Consider the following 19,868-nt stretch of genomic DNA (forward strand, 5'->3'; position numbering starts at 1 on the left):
GTGGTCCAACTCCTGGAAATCCTTGTCCCTTCCCTGAAAGAATTGGAATAATCCTCCTACTTGTTAGCATATGTAATTACCCAGCCCATAAAAACTAACCACCCCATTTATACAGGGCCTCTTGACTTTTTAGATGGCCCACACTTCATCTCTGTAGTGTGTATCTCCCAGAAAAACTTGTTTTCACTTTACTATGGCTTACTCTTGAATTCTTCCCTGCCAAGGACACTTACTTGGTGGCCTGTCTCAGGGGCTCACCTGAGACCTGGGACATGACTGACCTCTTGCTCCCCATTTTCCTGCAGCAAAATAAGCCAGTCACACAGGGACAAATACTGCATGATTCCACTTATATGAGGTATTTGCAGAAGTCAGACTCACAAATGCAGAAAGCAGAATGGTGGTTGTTAGGGCTGGGCATGGGGGAGAGAGTAGGAAATAAGAAATAGCTATTCAATGAGAATGGAAGTATCAGTCATGCAAGATGAAAAAGTTCTAGAGAATCTGTTGTACAACATTGTGCTTAGAGTTAACAATACTGTATACTTTAAAGTTGTTAAGAGAGTAAATCTCATGTGTTTTTTACCAAAATTTTTTTTAATGAATGAATTTTGGCTTCATAAAGCTATGTTGAAAGTTTATGTTTGTAACTTTGTTTTGCATCATTCTTTCCTACAAAATATCTGTGGTATCTATCAATCAGATCTTTGGTTGCCAGCAGCAAATCAATTTGAGGACTTTAATAAAAAACAAAAGCTACTGGAAGCATGTCTGAGTCACAGAGCCTTGACAGGATAGCTGGGGACCAGGCTTGGAATGAACCCAAAGATCCCAGGGCGAGAACCATAAGAGGCCAGTGTGGTCCCCATGATACTGTTGCTGCTTTTTTTGCCTTTTCACCCATTGCCATAAGAAACCCTGAATGGACAGTTGGCAGTCTCAGCTACAAATTCAATAGAAGTGTCACGAGGTTCTCTAGCAAAAGCGTTTCTCCCTTGGATACTAAAACCTTTATATCAGCAGAGTTCAGAGTCACAGAGATTAGAAGCAACAAAAAATGTTAGTGACTCATTAAGTGTAATTGTAAAAGGTACCGTCACCCCACTTTTACCCTTTGTTTCCCACACCACAGCATCTTTTTATGGGGAAAAAATCACTACCTACTGTATTCCTCACTAGCTTAGAACATATACATCCTGAAGGATCATGCTAAAATTTTACAGGGTGTCAACTCCTGGGCATGAGCATAACTGAATCTTTTTTTTAATTAAAGTTGATTTACAGTGTTAGTTTCAGGTGTACAGCAAGTTGATTCAGTTTTTTTATGTGTGTGTGTCGGAGGGGGGTGGGGTGGGGGTTGTGTATGTGTTCTTTTTCAGATTCTTTTCCACTTAGATTATGGTAATGCATATTGAATATTTTGTTTACTTTTGGCTGTGCTGGGCCTTTGTTGCTTTGCCCAGGCTTTCTCTAGTCGTGGCAAGCAGAGGCTACCCTTTGTTGCAGCGCACAGGCTCCTCATTGCAGTGGCTTCTCTTGTTGCCGAGCACAGGCTCTAGGTACATGGGCTTCAGTAGCTGTAGCATGTGGGCTCAGTAATTGTGGCACATGGGCTTGGTTGCTCCTCAGCTTGTGGAATTTTCCTGGACCAGGGATTGAATCCATGTCCCCTGCATAGCAGGCAGATTCTTATCCACTGTGCCACCAGGGAAGTTTATCTAAACAAATAGATAAACTTTTTATTTATCTATTATATATATGTGTGTGTGTATATCTGTTAACATAATTGGGTCTTAATAATCCATTCCACAGTTTTATAGGTGTATGCCTCTAGGCGATAGTGACATAAGATCATCAAATCTTATGGAATCAGCCCATTTCTTCCTCTGTTAACTGAAACCTTTTGGTCTGTAGCAAAGTGTGAGATATCATGACTTTGTATAAGGCATTCCATAAGTTCATGGATGGTGGTGCTAGCAAGGCTTGAGTCCATGTTAAATGTCTTTTACAGTGAGAACATATCAGTGTCCCCTTTTTGATGGTTTTCCCAGGTAAGGTACCATATTCAAGATACCATTAACTGCTAGAAAATTGAGTATTAAGCTATTAAAGTTGAGATACAAGAAAGTCTGTGTTGAGCCCAGTCAGCCTGCTACCACGATCACTTTGAGTCCAAAATAGGATAAAAATACTGACTGATGAGTGCAGGACAGGACATTTTGTTTAGCCGATTATTAAGAACTCCTTCACAGAGGAGGCTTTTGGTAAATATTCACATTGGATACAGTATTTGCATACTCAAAACCCATCCACACTTCCCAAATATCCTTATTATCAATCTTCTGATTTTTTTTTTTCCAACATACCTAACCCTTAGCCTCTGCTCATGAATTGATGTAGGTCCTTAACATACACCTCTCCATCTCTTCCTCTGGTAAAAGTTCCTCTTTATGGAGGATTTCTCCTTTGGAAGAAATGGAAGGATTTCTTCTTTCCAGTATTGAGTGGAATTGACTGATGCGAACATATTATTTAGAGCCATCTGTAAGGCAGACTTGAATTTTTTTCCCTCTGATTATAGGGGAAGTCCACATAAGCCCATAGGTTGAGAGGGTGTTGCAGAAGTAGACATGCTGGATGTGTGAGCCGTGTTGCTCCAGGTCCCCTCAGGTTCCACCTCTATTCCTGCCTGTATATATGACTTGGGTTTGATGACATAGTTCCTGCCTATGAATCAGAACACCTGGCTCTTGATGAGCACTCGGATTGCACAGACACCTGTTGTTTGTTAATCTCTATCAAAGCCAGGTTTTAAGCCAAGAACTATTTCTCAAAAGCATAATTGCTCTTGACAAAGAGGACATGTCTGTATTCTAAAATGTCATGCCTGTAATTGTCCAGTGAAACCTTCCTCAGGCTTTCTTTAAATCATTTATTCATTCAATGAGACTTTCAAAGCTCAGAAGGAAATAGATATAAAATAACATGCAAAAGATGTTGCTTAAAAAAAATTGTTACTCTTCATTCCTTACAACTCTTGGATTCTTTACAGGAAGACCTATCTACCTAGTTCTTTTAGGGTTTATTCCCTGCCTCCTTAAAACACCTTTAAGACATTCTGAAGACCTAGGTGTCTCAACCTAAGAGAGGAACTTCCAGAGAAAGATAGATGCCCCCTCATCATCTCTGTAAGACCTGGTTCTCAAGTTCTGTTTTTCAGTCTTGAGGCTTGTCTCTTCCCCTAAATAATTGACAGCAGGGATACCCAGTTATTTTAAGGAAAACCCTACTTCTCAGGACAACTAATTCTGAATTTGAAGCCTAACTGTATCAGAATTCTAAAACTAATATCCAGATACAAACTGGAGATCAAGTTAGTATATTGAAAAAGGCAGATGTCCTATTGAGGCCTTTTATTTCAACTAATTATTAATAAGGGCTGTTTTATAGAATATGTTACATATATTTTGCTATTATTTTATTCTATGGAATGATTTGCCAGCCAGTATTCCAAATATGTTTTCAAAATTAAATACAGAGTGCTAGAATATATAGCATTTCCTACAGTGTAAGACATGCCTCTGCCTAATAGACAAGAATTTCAGTGTTGAGTTTTTTTTAATTAATTAATTTATTTTAATTGGAGGCTAATTACTTTACAATATTGTGGTGGTTTTTGCCATACATCAACATGAATCAGCCACGGGTGCACATATCCTCCAATCCTAAACAGTGTTGAGTTTTTAACCACAAAAGCACGTTGGTTTGGGCTTCCCTGGTGGCTCAAAGAATCCACCTGCTCACTGAAGAGACATAGGTTTGATCCCTGACCCAGGAAGATCCCACATGCTGTAAAGCAACTAAGCCTATGTGCCACAACTATTGAGCCTGTGCTGTGGAGCCCAAGAGCTGCAGCTTCGGAACTCACATGCCTCAACTACTGAAGCCCATGTACCCTAGAGTCCATGCTCAGCAACGAGATAAAACACCACAACAAGGAGCCCATGTACCACTCCAGTCCCGACCTGCTGCAACTAGAGAAAGCCACATGCAGGAACAAAAACCCAGCAGAGTCAAAAGTAAACAATAAAAATAAATAAATAAAATTGTTTTTAAAAGACATATTGTTTTAAATTATACTGGTAGTAAATTAATTGGCAAAGGGAGAGTAATACAGACTTGGTTCTGAGTAAGTGAAAGCTTTCAGTCTAATATCAGCCTTATTTAGGTTTCCCTTAAGATACTACGTGCTAAGTCACTTCAGTTGTGTTCGACTCTTTGCAACCCTATGGACCTTGACCTGCCAGGCTCCACTGTCCGTGGGATTCTCCAGGCAAGAATACTGGAGTAGATAGCCATTCCCTCCTCCAGGAGATCTTCCAGACCCAGAGATCAAAACCCTGTCTCTTAGGTATCCTGCATTGGCAGGTGGGTTCTTACCACTAGCGCCACCTGGGGAGCCCTGCACATCTGCCTAAAGTCCAGTGTATATAGATGAGCAGCAAAACAATAACAAATTCGTTATCCCTCAAAATTAAAAAAAGAACAGCACCAACTTAAATGAACTGCATTATTTATAGCCTGCCAGTGGTAATAGGAGTGTGCTTCCCAGGTTGTGCTAGTGGTAAAGAGCTCACCTACAAATGCAGAAGTTGCAGCTTCAGTCCTTGAGTCTGGAAGATCCCCTGGAGAAGGGTATGGCAACCTACCCCAGTATTCTTGCCTGGAGAATCCAATGAACAGAGCAGCCAGGTGGACTGCAGTCCGTAGGGTTACAAAGAATTGAACATGACTGAAGCAACTTAGCACTCACACAATGATAGGGGGAGTTTTTTCTTACTGTTTCCAACTGTATGGTACAGTAATCCTTAAAAGAGGTTTTTTTAAGCAGTCACTTAAGAGCCTCTCTATTAGGAATTCCAAGGAGAAGGGCAGGCAGGAGATATGCAGAGGGGAGGTAATCTTTCTTCAACAAATTGTGCTTGTGGTATCCAGACTCTGAACTGAGCTGTGATTTCAGCAATAAGGATAAAGAAGGTATGTAAAGTTACTGACCCTTCACAAATATCTTTGGTGCCTCAGGCAAGTAACGGGAACACTTGCTTAAGGATGATCTGAATGCTTAAGATCACTGACAACTTGGGTAATTCCCTAACGGTGCAGTGTTTAGGACTCCATGCTTCCACTACAGGAGTCCCAGGTTTGATCCCTGGTCAGGGAACTAAGGACTTTCCAGGTGGCTCAATGGTAAAGAATCTACCTGCCAAGCAGGAGATACAGGCTCAATCCCTGGATTGGGAAGATCCCCTGGAGAAGGAAATGGCAACCCACTCCAGTGTTCTTGCCTGGGAAATCCCATGGACAGAGGAGCCTGGCCCAGCCACAGTTTGTGGGGTTGCAGAGTCAGATACAAGTTAACAACTAAACCACCACCACCACCATGAGGGAACTAAGATTCTGCAAGCCATGTGGCTTGACCAAAAAAAAAAAACAAAAAATCACTGACAACTTGGAAGCTGAGGCACTTATGTGATCTCTAGCTCATACAACATTTAACATGTTCCCTCTCCAATAAGATTAATTAATCCAGTAAAACAAATATTAAAGTACATCTATCACTTGTTAGGCAATTAGATACATAGATGGAATATGTTTAGCCCTCAGGAAAACATATTTGTTGTTATGTCTTCATTAAGTAGAAGACATACCAACAAATCCAATCAATACATTATGAAAATTGATAAATAATGGCAGTGTGCCAAAGGTTCAATGGAGTTATTAGACAAATACCTCAGAGAGGTAGAGGAGGAGAAGACAGTGACAAGGAAGGCTTTTTATATGATAGGATTTTTTAACTGACTCTCTAAAGAAGAAATGGGAGTTTGCTAGGCAAAGAAAAGTGTAAAAGACATTCTAGGTAGAGAAAACAACATACATAAAGGCAAAAAATATAAAATGTATGGCCTTGCCATCTTGCCTCTTGATTTAGTCAGGAAACAAATGGCACACTTGAAAGGTTAACTGCAAAGAGTTTAATGAAGATGACTATTTCCAGAAATGTGGGCTAAGTCAAGGGCACCAGCAAAGAATGGTGAAGCGTTCAGTGGGAAGCTATAATGACCTGGCCAGAGGGGCAGGGAAAGGGAATGAGACTGCCAGAACCTGCTGAGAGGCAGAGCCGTGGGAGAGGGACTACCCAACAGCAACCTCAACCAGAAGCAGAAGAAAACAACCACTACCAAATCACAGCCTGGCAGAGACAGAGTGAAAGTGAAGTCGCTCAGTCGTGTCCGACTCTTTGCGACCCCGTGGACTGTAGCCCACCAGGCTCCTGCGTCCATGGGATTCTCCAGGCAAGAATACTGGAGTGGGTTGCCATTGTCTTTTCCAGGGGATCTTCCCAACCCAGGGATCGAACCCAGGACTCCTGCATTACAGGCAGATGCTTTAACCTCTGAGCCACCAGGGAATCCTGACAGAGACAAAGGGAGGGGTAAAGACCCTATCCTCCCTTTCCTCCAGTCTCCAGCAGACCCCCCCTCCTGCTAGCTGAAACCCACTGCAGCCCAGAGGGCAAAGGGTTTTGAGAAAGCTTCTGTAAAGGTTGGCCTTCTGAGGCCGGGAGAGCAGAGACTAGATCTGTAGAGGCCAATAATCATTAGTACATACATCTCAGATTCATATCCCGTGTCTGAACAATTTCCTGCTTCTTGAACAGGTATGGCTAACCCAGGACTAAACCTCTAACTGACATGACGAGTTTGCCCTCGTTTCTTCTTCCTTGACTGATATAAGGAGTAGCTTGTTGACCTAAATGATAGGAAAAGATTCTTAAGATCATTGCAACCTCTGCCCTGAACCAAAACTTTCTGTATATATCCTTTTAATCATGGTAATGTAATAATTATCCTATCAGATATTTAAAAATAAGTGATCCTGAGTGTGAGATGACATATAAGTGCTTATTTGTCTGTCTAAAAATATCTACTTTCATATTGTCAGTGGATGAAACTGGCTTGCATATTAGTTTCATAGAGTTTTTTTGTTCACTTGAGACACTGCATATTTGATTTATAAACTCTAGTTAAATCAAATTTAAAGTATCTTCAGATTTTGTTATGGTGCTACATTGTTTGAAATAGAACAAGTTGTCCTTTTACAACCTTTTTTTCTATTTATTTTTCAGATCAATAACTCGATCTTATTACCGCAACTCGGTTGGTGGATTTTTAGTATTTGACATTACTAACCGACGATCTTTTGAACATGTGAAAGATTGGCTGGAAGAAGCAAAAATGCACGTACAGCCATTTCAGATTGTATTTCTGCTAGTGGGACATAAATGTGATTTAGCTTCACAACGTCAAGTTACAAGGGAAGAAGCTGAAAAACTGTCAGCAGACTGTGGTATGAAGTATATAGAAACCTCAGCGAAAGATGCTACGAATGTTGAGGAATCCTTCACTATCTTGACAAGAGACATATATGAACTTATTAAAAGGGGAGAGATTTGTATTCAGGATGGCTGGGAAGGGGTTAAAAGTGGTTTCGTTCCAAATACTGTGCATTCTTCTGAGGAAGCAGTAAAGCCCAGGAAAGAGTGCTTCTGCTGACTTCAAACATGCCAAAGAATTAAGAACAGATTGGGTGTCATTTCAGGATAAATACCAACATTAACAACAGAATGATATGATGAAAGCATTTTAAAAAGTTATAAACCCATGCTAATGCTGTTTTGTAAGGTATTTAATTCAGAGCAATATGCTAACTTGTTAAACTACCAGATTGGTATTTTGCTAAACTATCAAGCAAAGCAGACAACATTTTCTGGAAACTGGAGTGTCTACATAATTGCCTTCATTCTCATTTTGTTAGCATATAACTGACCATAATATCCAAATATGTCAATATTACTCGTGTTTCTTGATAGTTTGAAATGGATGTTTTATGCACACATATAATCTATTGAAAAGATTTTATCAGGAATTACATTCTCTAGCATTAATTAATATTAAATAGTAAAGTGGATTTAAAAGTGCACTGTTCATTTACAAAGTAAACAATCTCAGAGTTATTAACTAGGCCTAAAATAACAATTTCTTGCTTAAAGTGGCAGGTTTTTAACCATTCTCTGAAATATTCTCCCTTAATTTTGCTTGAACATGAAAAGATAAGTTTTATATTAATTTTTGTTCTCTCATTTATTGCTCCTGAAAATTTTATGTTTTATAGAGACATCTAAGAATCTCAGCAAAATATTTTATTATAAATATTTGTAAAAATCAAAATGAAGGCTCACTATCAGCAAATGTTTTGTTTTTGTAGTATACTGTCCTTAATAAGATAAGAAAAATGAATTTATATACTGATGACATTTTCAAAGAAAGTAAATCCAGTCTACCTTGAGCTATTGTGAAAATTATCAATATAGGTAAGTGTAGAATATTTTTAATAATTGCTTTTTATGTTCAAATGAATTTCCAAATTTCCCCATTTTCAATACAAGGAAAGTGTAGAAAATATTTTAGGGGGCAAGAAAAATTGACTAGATGTTTGAAATAACATTCATCATCAGTAAAAGTAAAAATAAAATAATGAGTTAAGGCTATAAGATAATGTTTGAGCTTCCTAATTTTTAACTTGTTAATTAAATCCCCCTCCTGAAAGGGACATTTTTATGACAATGTCAAATATTTTATAATATATGTTTCTATTCTGTTCTGTAAACCATTCTTGATCACAAACTGCTTTTTGGGATCATAAGGTCTTTACTGTTTAACTGTAGTTGCTTCATTTGTTTGAAAACCAAATTTGTATAGTAGAAAGAATATTTAATGAGAAATCAGAAAACCTGGTTCTAAGCTTGCCTTTGCTTTCCAGCATTCATACATAAGTAAGTAACAACTTCTGTTAGTTTTCTCATCTGTAAAACAAGGCTAATGACCTCATTAATTGTATTTCATGGAATTATTATGGGAATCCAGTGAATCATGCAAAAAAGTTTTGTGAGTGGAGAAAGAATTATACAAATGTGAGATCAATATCAACTGCTGATGGGCATACTATTATATTTACAATGGATGAGAATTTTTCCCATGTTATCTTCCTTCCCTCCCACACAGAAGGAGCAAAGAAGGTGTATGCTTTCATGGACCTGGCGCAGTTCTTGGCTTGATATATTTCTGTAGACTGTTACCCTGAAACTCCGCTCCTCTAAAGTGGAAATGTTAGGCAAGAAAATCCCACGAGACTTAATTCAGTCAAAAGTCATGTTTGAATGTGGTTTTTGTGCCTCTTTGAATGTTTAAATACTAGTACCTTTCTAGATTAATGTAAGTATTTTTATAGTGCCTGTAGAGACTATGAATTATACCATTGCTATAATTTTTTTAATATATTGTAAATGTTTTCTTGGTATCCTTGGATTAATTTTACCTGAGTAAGTTCAAACTATAAGTGGGCAGATAAGACAATACTGTCACCCCAAAAGTGAAGTAGTCTCGTTTTATTGTTATAATTTAAAATCTTATAATTTTCATCAGTTCAAAGTAGCATAAACTCACATAGTGAATACTTAACAGTAAAGTACAGTTATTTGTGGCTATTTGTAAAGTTAAACAGCTAAAATATAAAATGTGATTTAACTTTCAGTGGATACCCTTTGTAATACTAATGTTGGTACAGCACTTATGTTTGCTCAAAGCATATGATGTGTTCCAAGATTTAGAATCAAATTAAGAAATCAAAAGAAACAAATGGGAATGCAGGGCCCCATAAAGCTGATACTTAGCAGAATCACACATAAGCAGAAGCAAGCATCAAAGTGTAATTCTTATATCTTGGTTGATATTCTTTCCATAATCATGCTGTGTCAGGGTGTGTGTGTGTGTGTGTTGAATAAAAGGGGAAATGTCATCTAACGGAATCTACAAAGTCTAAAATTGGGCTAAATCGTTATATTATAGAGGAGCTGAAATTTTTGAGTTCTTATACCAGATTGCCAAATATCTTTATAACCTTAGCCAGATATCTTTATCTATTTATCTGCCTATCTCCCTGTACATATAAGTAACTGACCTATTTTCTTACACATCATTATGTAGCATATGCCAATGTAGTAAAGATATTAGCTCCAGGCAAAATACTTTGAGTAAGGTTCTTATAAATCAAAAATACTCGATTTTACATTAGAATTATATAATTTAATACTTAATTTAAACCTTACTTAAATTAAAATCTTTAAAGTGAACAATGTAGCTAATTTAATAATTAGCTAATTATTAAATATTTTAAATGTGATTAAAAAGAAATGAAAAACTATCCAATCATATAACAAATTTGTCCCTGACAGAAATTGCTCATCTTGAGTATTATTAACACTTTCAGGGCATGTAGTGATATGTTTCATTAAATGGTAAGCTTAAGCCAAAATGATTATGTAATTGGAGTGTGGAGTGTGTAAATGTGGCCTTTATATACACGGTAGTAGCAAACAAGAGTTTTTGAGCCTGGAAACTTGGGAGTTTACTCTAGGTTTCCCAAAGCTTCAAAGCAGTTTCGGTTTGTTTGTTTGGTTGGTTAGTTGGTTTGATTTGGTAGCAATCAAAGCAGTCATTTCTATTATTGTTAAGATAACTTTGGCAGTCTTTTTATCCAACTTTACATCATGAAAAAACTGAATCTGTGAATTAATAAAATCATCTTAGTGCTGCTTTTGTCAGATTTTATATTGCCATTGGTTAAATTAAGAACAAAGCTTCAGGCTTCCTTGGTGGTCTAGTTGGGTTAAAAGTCTGCCTTGCGCTGCAGGGGACACTGATTCCATCCCTGATCCAGGAAGATCCCACATGCCGCAGGGCAACTAAGCCCATGTGCCACAACTACTGAACCCACACTCTAGAACCTGCGAGATGCAATTACTGAGCGCAAGCTCCTCAACTTCTGAAGCCCTTGCTTCCCAGAGCCTGTGCTCCACAAGAGAGCTACCAAAATGAGAAGCCCACACACAACAGCTAGAGAGTAGCCCCTGCTCACCTCAACTAGAGAAGGCTTCATGCATGGTAATGAAGACCTAGCAAAGCCAAAAATAAATACGTAAATGAAATTATAAAAAGAACACAGTTTCCTTTGACTTTGTGAAATAAAATTCACAGATAAGGCAAGATAAGAAAAATCTAAACAAAAGAATTCTCTGCCCTTTGGCCTCCTCTGTCCCCCACTGTGCATCAACCAAATCTCTTTCATCAGCAGGAATACCTGCTCAATCATTAAGAGCACCATTGGCCAAACATCAAAAAGACAACTCCTTAAAAGATAACATTCCTTCTTGGTCTTGTAAAGGATCACATAACCTACCATGATGACACTTAGACCTGGATTATGTAAACTGTCACTAATGATACGTCATTTGAGGTACAGCCTTCTGTCTCAAAAAAACTATATAAACTGTGCCTTGACTTATGACAAGTAGAATAGTTCTCAGAGCTTTCTGAGATATACTTCCCAGGTTTTATTTCTCAAATTCGGCTCAAATAAAAATTTCCAATTCTTTCTTAGGTCGACTGAATAGTGTTTCTTCTACAACTTAAAAGAGTGCACTCTATTTCCTTAGTTATGACATAGAAGCATTCAAAAGACTAAAGACCTGTTTGATAAGCTAACTCATTTGTTCCCCAATAACTGCCTGAAGAGATTCAGTTGGAAATGCAAAGGAAATCATTAAGAAAAAATAAACACTATTAAGGCTTTAAAGTTAGATTCTTAGTATTTTAAAATGGTAGAATACATTCCCAATCAGAACCTACTTTTGGATATTCCACAGCTGATAAACAGCCATCTCTGCTTCAGAATCTTTCTAAATTCGTTTTCTCACTAAACTTTCCTGAGCAACTGATCTTAAAATAACTAACAAACTGTTCTCCTGAACCTGAATGAACTGCTACATGACTTGGTATTTCCAAAATCTTAATAACACATGAGTGATGAGCTATGACAATCTAATCAATTACTATACAATCTAATTCACATCATTATGATATAGAATAAATATTTTTTAAAAAATTTAAAGATATTAAAAAACTGGTGTTCCTTGTTGGTATGTCTCTGGGTAAATTTTTCATTATTTTTTTAATAGTGCCTAAAACATTATCTATGTGACATTCAGTGACTATTAATTGATGATTATTATGCTGAGTTAATCCTATTTAATGTGGGATCCGTATACTTAGTTTTAGTTTATATATTCCATGGAGGAACAAACATGTTTTGCTACAATTTCTCTTGCAATTTTTTCAGAATGACAGCCAATGGAAGAAAGATATGGCATAAAGTTTTTGAAGTATGTTATTTGATTTTAAATAATGAATAAAAAGAATGAGAATGAGAACTCATTGTCACGATTGTTACATTATCTATTTTTCATGCGCCATCTTTAGCAGTGCTTTTAAAGCAGAAGCAACTACTAAATACATGTGTGTATTTATTCACAAGTGAAGTATGAATAAGAATCTGAGATCTGAAATCTCTAATATATTACATAATACCTTGATGGAGTGTGGGGTAGAACAGTATAATCAAGCATTAACATATATGCAGCAAGATGTATGAATATTCACACTAAAAAGTCAAGTTTATCAATAACCAGGTCAGGTCAAATTTTTGCTGCCAAATGAGTTATCAAAAGAATTTATGATTTTCAGAGTTTTTTGGATTTCAGAATTGCAGAAAAGGGAACATGATCATCCACCTCACTTTAACAGATATTTCAGAATTTGTGACTTTTTTGTAGTTGGTTCATCTTTGTCATGCTTCAGCCTCTCACGTAGTAGGAACTTATTAGATTTTGAATTGAGCTGTTAAACCACACAAAATTTTCTTAACTTCAGCATACATAAACAGTTTTACATGTAAAATATTTACAACAATGATTGGTACATAGTAAGCACTTGATAAATGTCACCTGTAATTTTTATTTTATTTTTAGGATAATTCTTTTAACTACAAACTTGCCATGAAGCCAGTTTTAATCCCTGTGATGTGCCAGGAACTAATTGTTAATAATGGCTATCTTACTGGTCTGATTCTTGGAGTCAGGGAAGAACGCTCTAACAAGGATTGTTGGCGATCCCAGCATCTGACCAGATGGACAGGTGCTTGAATGATCAGAGGCCGTCATGTCTCTAAAGCAGTTCTGGGAAGTCATCACCAGGAACAGTACACATGCACTCTGTGCTAAGAGCTGTAGGTCAAAGGATTGGACTTCTTAGTTATATATAAAATGGTTATCAGCATTGTTTTTTAAAAGATATTTTGGTAACAGCTTTACTGACATAGTTTACATACAAAACCCACTTAAGATGTACAGTTAAATGGTTTTTAGTACACTCAAAATTGTGCGGTCATCACTGCAATCAGTTTCAAACATTTGTGTCACCTGAAAAAGGAAATTCTGTACTCTCTAGCTGTCACTCCCAATACCCTCCCCACCCCACACTACCAGAGTCCTAAACAAACACTAATCTACTTTGTGTCCCTATATTTGGCTATAGTGTACATTTCATATAGATGGAATAGTATCATATGTGGTCTTCGATGACTGACTTCTTTCAATTAGCATAATATTTCTAAGGTAGTACCATCATTTTGGGCTTCCCTGATGGCTCAGACTGTAAAGAATCTGCCTGCAATGTAGGAAACCTGGGTTTGATCCCTGGATCAGGAAGATGCCCTGGAGAAGGAAATGGCAACCCACTCCAGTATTCCTGCCTGAAGAATTCCATGGACAGAGGAGCCTGGCAGGCTGTGGGTTTGCAGACAGTCAGACAGATTTGACTGAGCGACAAACACACACACATTTTAACAGAAGTGTTCCCATTATGTAATGAATACTAGCTAATTGTACAAAATTTGGAAAATATAGAAAAATAGAGTGGTGACAGAAGAATCACTGTTAGACTCATTTCTGAAAATAATTACATCAATATTTAATTTATTTCCTCTTAGTAATGTAAAAAGAAATATATATATATAAGAAGGGAGATAAATAAAGTAGAAAATGAAAGACTCCTTTTATCCTAGGTCAATTCCATTCTTGAAGAGAAAATAACTGTTCACAATTTTATGTGTATCCTTCATGTCATTTTCTTATGTATTTACACATGCTATACACACATATACAGTGGAGGAGGGACTACATAAATGAAATTCACTTAAATTATTCTGTTACTTGCTTTTTACACATAATAAGGATCTTGGAAATCTCTTTCTGTTGACATACATTGATTTTTCTCTTTGACAGCTTCATAGAGTACCACAATATAAAGGGAATTATATCTACTTTTAATAGAAATTTATATTACTTCCAATTTTTCTTCTATAAATAATGTTACAATGAACATATCAGTGAACATATTTTGGTGCAGATGTGTGGGTAGTTTATATGATAGATTCCTAAAAGTGTCCTTGCTTGGTCAAAGGGCATTGCACATTTTTCAGTAGCTGTTGCCAAATTTCATTTAAAAAGAAGTCAATGATAGTCTCAAAAAAGAAAGTAAAACAACATCTGTTGGTAATTCCCTGGAAGTCCAGCGGTTAGGACTCAGCACTTCTGCTGCAAGGGCCTAGGTTCAGTCCCTGGTTGGGGAACTAAGCTACATGGCACAAGCTGCATGACACAGCCAAAAAAATTTGTTCCCCTCACATCTTTATTAATACTAAATACTGGAAAAAAAAATTTTCTCATTTTAATTTGCATTTTTCTGTCCTGAGGCTGAGCAGCCTTCATAAATTTATTGATCATTGATTTTTTCTTTGGTGAATTACCTACTGATATTCTTTTTCAATTGGATTATTAGAATTTTTCTTACTGTTTTTTAAGTAAAGCTTTCTTTAGAAAAGAAATTATAGGAATAGAAAATTAGAAAAAATAGAAATTATTTGTTTTTAATTGATTTTGGCTGCTCTGGGTCTTCATTGTGGCACACAAACTTCTCTAGTTGCAGGGCACGGGCTTATCTACAGTATGTGGAATCTTAGTTCCCCAACCAGGGATGGAACCCAAACCCCCTGCATTGGGAGCACAGACCCTTATCCTGAACCACCAGGGAAGTCTTCTGTTTTGTATGTTAAAGTTACTTTCTTCCAACCAGTTACTACTTGCTTGTGGTATCTTTGGAGAAGGAAATGGCAACCCACTCCAGTACTCTTGCCTGGAAAATCCCATGAACGGAGAAGCCTGGTAGGCTGCAGTCCATGGGGTCACTAAGAGTCAGACACGACTGAGTGCCTTCACTTTCATGCATTGGAGAAGGAAATGGCAACCCACTCCAGTGTTCTTGCCTGGAGAATCCCAGGGACGGGGGAGCCTGGTGGGCTGCCGTCTGTGGGGTCACACAGAGTCGGACACGACTGATGCGACTTAGCAGCAGCATGGTATCTTTCGTTGTAAAATTTTTGTTTTCTTTTGTGTTTTCTAGAATTTCTGTCTTGGGTAGGAATTTCTTCCCTGACCCCAAGTTATAAAATACTCTCCTACATTTTGCTTTTGATGTTTATTCTTTTACATATCCGAACTTAACCTATACATGATGGTATGACATAGGAATTTATTTCTGAATATTTAGTCTAAATAATCCATTGTTCCAATGTCATTCCTTCCTTTGTCCAAACATCTGAATTGCCATCTTTATCACATAGATTTATATTTCTGTATTTTAGCACTGTCTATGTCTATATAAAAGTTGTTTCCAGACTTCAGTTTCATTGATTATTGTTCTATTGTTGAGCTTACCACATTTTCATTTACTGAATTTTTAAAATATAGGTGTCACAATGACTAAATCAGTTGCTCTCAGTCCTTCCCACACCCACCAACATCCAGAATCTGGTGTCTAAGTACTATTTTGCACTGAAACGAGCCAGGGCTCTCTTATGACATGCCTGATTCTTGGTCTGGAGCCGAAAATGAACAAAATGACCCTGGGTTGTTGTCACATCAGAAAGTAAAAAAGCTATCAAAGAATACTGTGGACATAGCAAAGAGACTTGGAAGCAAATCTGAAGAGGCTAAAACTAGGACAATATGAGTGTCACCATGAATAATAGTGTAAGTGAGTAAGTGAAGTCACTCAGTAGTATCCGACTCTCTGCGACCCTGTGGACTGTAGCCTACCAGGCTTCTCCGTCCGTGGGATTCTCCAGGCAAGAATACTGGAGTGGGTTACCATTTCCTTCTCCAGGGGATCTTCCTGACCCAGGGATTGAAGCTGGGTCTCGTGCATTGGAGGCAGACGCTTTAACCTCTGAGCCACCAGGGAAGAATAATAGTGTAGTAAAATATTTTAAAATCTGTGAGTTAAATTGATAGAAAAACTCAATGTATAATGAAAGGAGTCACTCATGCTTCTATTTTGTGATTCCCAGACCCATGTATTCCAGATATAGGGAAACTATAGCATATAATTGTCTCTGATTCAGTGTGCTGTAGTCCATGGGGTCGCAAAGAGTCAGACACAACTGAGCAACTGAACTGAACTGAACTGATTCAAAGCATATACTTCATTCTTTAATATTGAACCTCATCCTTAGATTTTATCTCCTGTATGACTCTGTAACTGAGTCTTCAGCAAGCCATTTTACCTTTCAGGTAGGCCAACTGCTTCTGGGTAATGAGGTGTTCAGGAAGACCAAATAATTCTATAAGCATGAACCCAGTGCTGGACTTTGCTGTGAAGTTAGTTCCTTGATCAGACCCAAAGCTATAAGGGAATCTTTTGAGTTCAAGTATGGCCATGAAGCCAAAAGCATTGCAGACAGTGAAGGTAAAACCATGCTCAATATGTACCTATTCCGATGTGGACAAATCTCCATACCTTTCATGACTGTAAAGGTCCAATGTGATTATCCTTCAATGAGTGATCAGTCCCTGTCAAAGGGGACCTCCAAGACCACACCCAGTTTCAGTAATTCACAGAAAGATTCGGAGAACTCAGCAGATAATCTCACTCATGGCTGTGATTTATTACAGCAAATGATATAAAGCGGGAAAAAGGTGCATGGAACAAAGCCTGGGGAAAAACAGTCACGAGACTCCAAGGGTCCTTTCCAGGTGAAATCACATAGGATGCGCTTAATCCCCACAGCAAAAACTTGTGACAACACTTAGGAAATGTTGTCCATGATGGGAGCTCATTGAGACTCAGCTCCCAGAGTTTTTATTGGGGCTGATCACATCAGCAGCCTCTACCTGGCACATATTCAGCATAAACCACTTATTTGAACAGTTTTGGCATCATAAGCTGCTCCTATCAGTTCTGGGGATAATGAGAACCTTCCTGAAATCCAAGTTTCCAGATGCCAACCAAGGCCAACCTTGTAAGCAGATCTTTCAAAGCACAGTAGTCAGGCCTGCTATGGTACGTCCCCCATGGCCAATGGTCTTGAAATGTATAAGTATTCCCTTTTCCCCAGGTCATAGTCACCCAAACAAACAGCGTATGTTTTGAGGAGGATGGGAAGGAGAAGCCATTACTATGTACATTTGCTGAGATGCTGCAGAGTGTGGTGTGGAAAACTGCCTCTGTGAATTGGTGCCAAATCGAATCTCAGGGACAGACAGAGTTTTGGGTGAAGTAGAAAAGAATAGCTTCATTGCTTTTTCAGGCAAAGGGGGACAGTGGTATACTCTCATCCCTATTCCTGCTGGGAACCCTAGTTCTGTAATGACCTCCCTACCATAAGCCCTAGCCTGCAGAGAAGAGCTAAAACTGAACTTAGTGACAGGTTCCCTTCTTACCAGGACATTCATCTGGAGAATTTTCCCCTTTACAAAGTATATCCACTTCAGCATGCTCTTTTTTCTGAGACTTTTATCCCTTTCTCTACCATCAGTCATGGCATGGGTTGGATGTTACCTTTTCTATTTTTCTAGAAGGCATCCTTGGAGAAAGTTGGCACCACCTCCTGAGGTCTTTGCCAGAGTATTCAATACAATATCTGTGACAGTGTTCCCAAATCAATAAAATTTCCTTATCCAACCTTATATTCTGGCTTGCTGATCAAGCACCTTTAGACATTGATAGTATGTCTAATCCCTGAGACTCTGACAGCACATCCTGGAAGTCCTGCAGTTCCTTTTGGAATATAGTCTCTTTTTTCCATTATCAGACTCACCACATTCTTGACTAGGCTATATTGTGACTTAACCCTAGTTAAGGCTAAGAAGGGAGGCACATGTTGCCTTGTGAGAAAAAATAAATAAAATCGATATCAACAAGCCAAGGGAGATGTGTGAGTTCTTAATAGGGATGTGTGGACTTAGCCTCAGAAGGTTTGGGGAAATCTGGTAATTCAAGATGTTTTAAGTCATCAGACTAGATGACTTCACTCCATGTGTCCTTTCTTTCTCATTCAGGGCCTGACCTTGGCATAAAAGACCTGGCTTACAGGGAATTTAACTCTCTCGAAGCCCATTTACCTTAATGATTAAAGTCTTGGCTTTCTCTATCCTCCAACTGTAAGTGATATAAGCCTCTTTGTAAGGTATCAGAGAACCTTCTAGATTTCAGACTTACTTTCCAATTGGCAATTAATGCTCTCAGCTTTGCATTTTCATACTTTTGTGCTAAATGATAGCCACCCAATACCACTGTCCTTATACTTAACTATAATTACCCATACATTAGCACATATTACTCAAGTGCCTTATATATCACACCAGCTGTTCTGTTCTGGCATGTATTCATCACTGGGGAAAGTTTTAACCTTTGATAGTGTACTTATCATACTAGTAAGAAGTGATTCCATTTCAAAAGCTCATTTTAGTTGCCCTTCTATTGAAAATCTCCTGGTAGCAACTATCACAGGATGTATGACTGTGAAGCTGTCTGTGAGACAGGAAGGAAGCTGACTGTGTGTTAAGCTGAGATGCTGAGGCGTTTATTCCTTTTTGTTGAAAAGTTGCCAGAGATGGGCCTTCCAGAGGAGGTGTGGCCTTGGGTATGGCTTTGGGTGAGGTGGTTCTGCATCTGAGGCAATTCCTGAGGGAAGTAACAGCTGAATATAGTCTGCTGGAATGTTGGATAGCAGAGCTGGTGCAAAAGTCCTTCACAAGAGGGGATCAGGATGGGATATCTCAATGTCCACCATAAAAACTTGTAAGTTAAAACAGATTTAAGGGATATATTGATCATATGTGTTATATTGATCATGTGAGCCTGTTTTAACTAAAGAAGCATTTTGTGACAATCAAAGAAAGGTGAATGTGAAACAGTGATATTAATACATTATGTTGAGTTTTAGGTGTGATAATGGTATTGTTAGTAGAACCACTGACTGAAACCACCCACCCTGGCCAGGCATCATAGTAACCACTTGCATGAGTCATCTTCTAATAGGAGGTCCTGGTAAGGAAGAGGAACTAACAAGCTACCACCAACCAGAAGAATTTGGGAAAGATCCAAAGGAGAGAGGCGTCTTCAGTCAATATGTCCTACCAACCTTCCAGAATCCTACTCACTGGAATTCATCTCGGCTGAGAGATGTGTGTACCAGCAGATAGGACACTGAGTCAGGATGATTGGCCAGAGACCGACTGGAAACTAACCCCACTACCATAACACCTGGGACTGTGAGTCACATGGCAGAGCAGTTCTCCTGCATTTCGTTATCCTGCTGCTGTCTGCCTGGGCACCTCTTCCCAATAAAGTCTCTGGCTTTGTCAGAACGGGTGTCTCCTCAAACAATTATCTTCTGAATATTAGACAAGAGCCCCCTCCCAGGCCCTGGGAAAGGGTCCCCCTTCCTGCCACAGTATTATAATGGTTTTTAAATGAGCTCTTAATGTTTTAGAGATACATACTTAAATGCTTATG

General features: G+C 38.3%; 1 protein-coding gene and 1 non-coding gene across 2 annotated transcripts in view; one reads left to right on the forward strand and one right to left on the reverse strand.

The window, feature by feature from the left end:
- The window catches only part of RAB39A (RAB39A, member RAS oncogene family), a 37,937-nt gene extending 25,552 nt beyond the window's left edge, over window positions 1-12,385 (forward strand). Inside the window, exon 2 of the mRNA XM_004015997.5 lies at window positions 7,187-12,385. Within this exon, the coding sequence (XP_004016046.1) occupies window positions 7,187-7,613 (427 nt within the window). The 3' untranslated portion in view covers window positions 7,614-12,385. The remainder of the gene's footprint in view (window positions 1-7,186) is intronic.
- TRNAY-GUA (transfer RNA tyrosine (anticodon GUA)) lies at window positions 6,398-6,469 on the reverse strand. The gene has a single exon. It is a non-coding gene; the product is annotated as a tRNA-Tyr (tRNA).
- Window positions 12,386-19,868: the final 7,483 nt, after the last annotated feature.

Source organism: Ovis aries, chromosome 15, assembly GCF_016772045.2.
Source record: "Ovis aries strain OAR_USU_Benz2616 breed Rambouillet chromosome 15, ARS-UI_Ramb_v3.0, whole genome shotgun sequence".
NCBI lineage: Eukaryota > Metazoa > Chordata > Mammalia > Artiodactyla > Bovidae > Ovis > Ovis aries.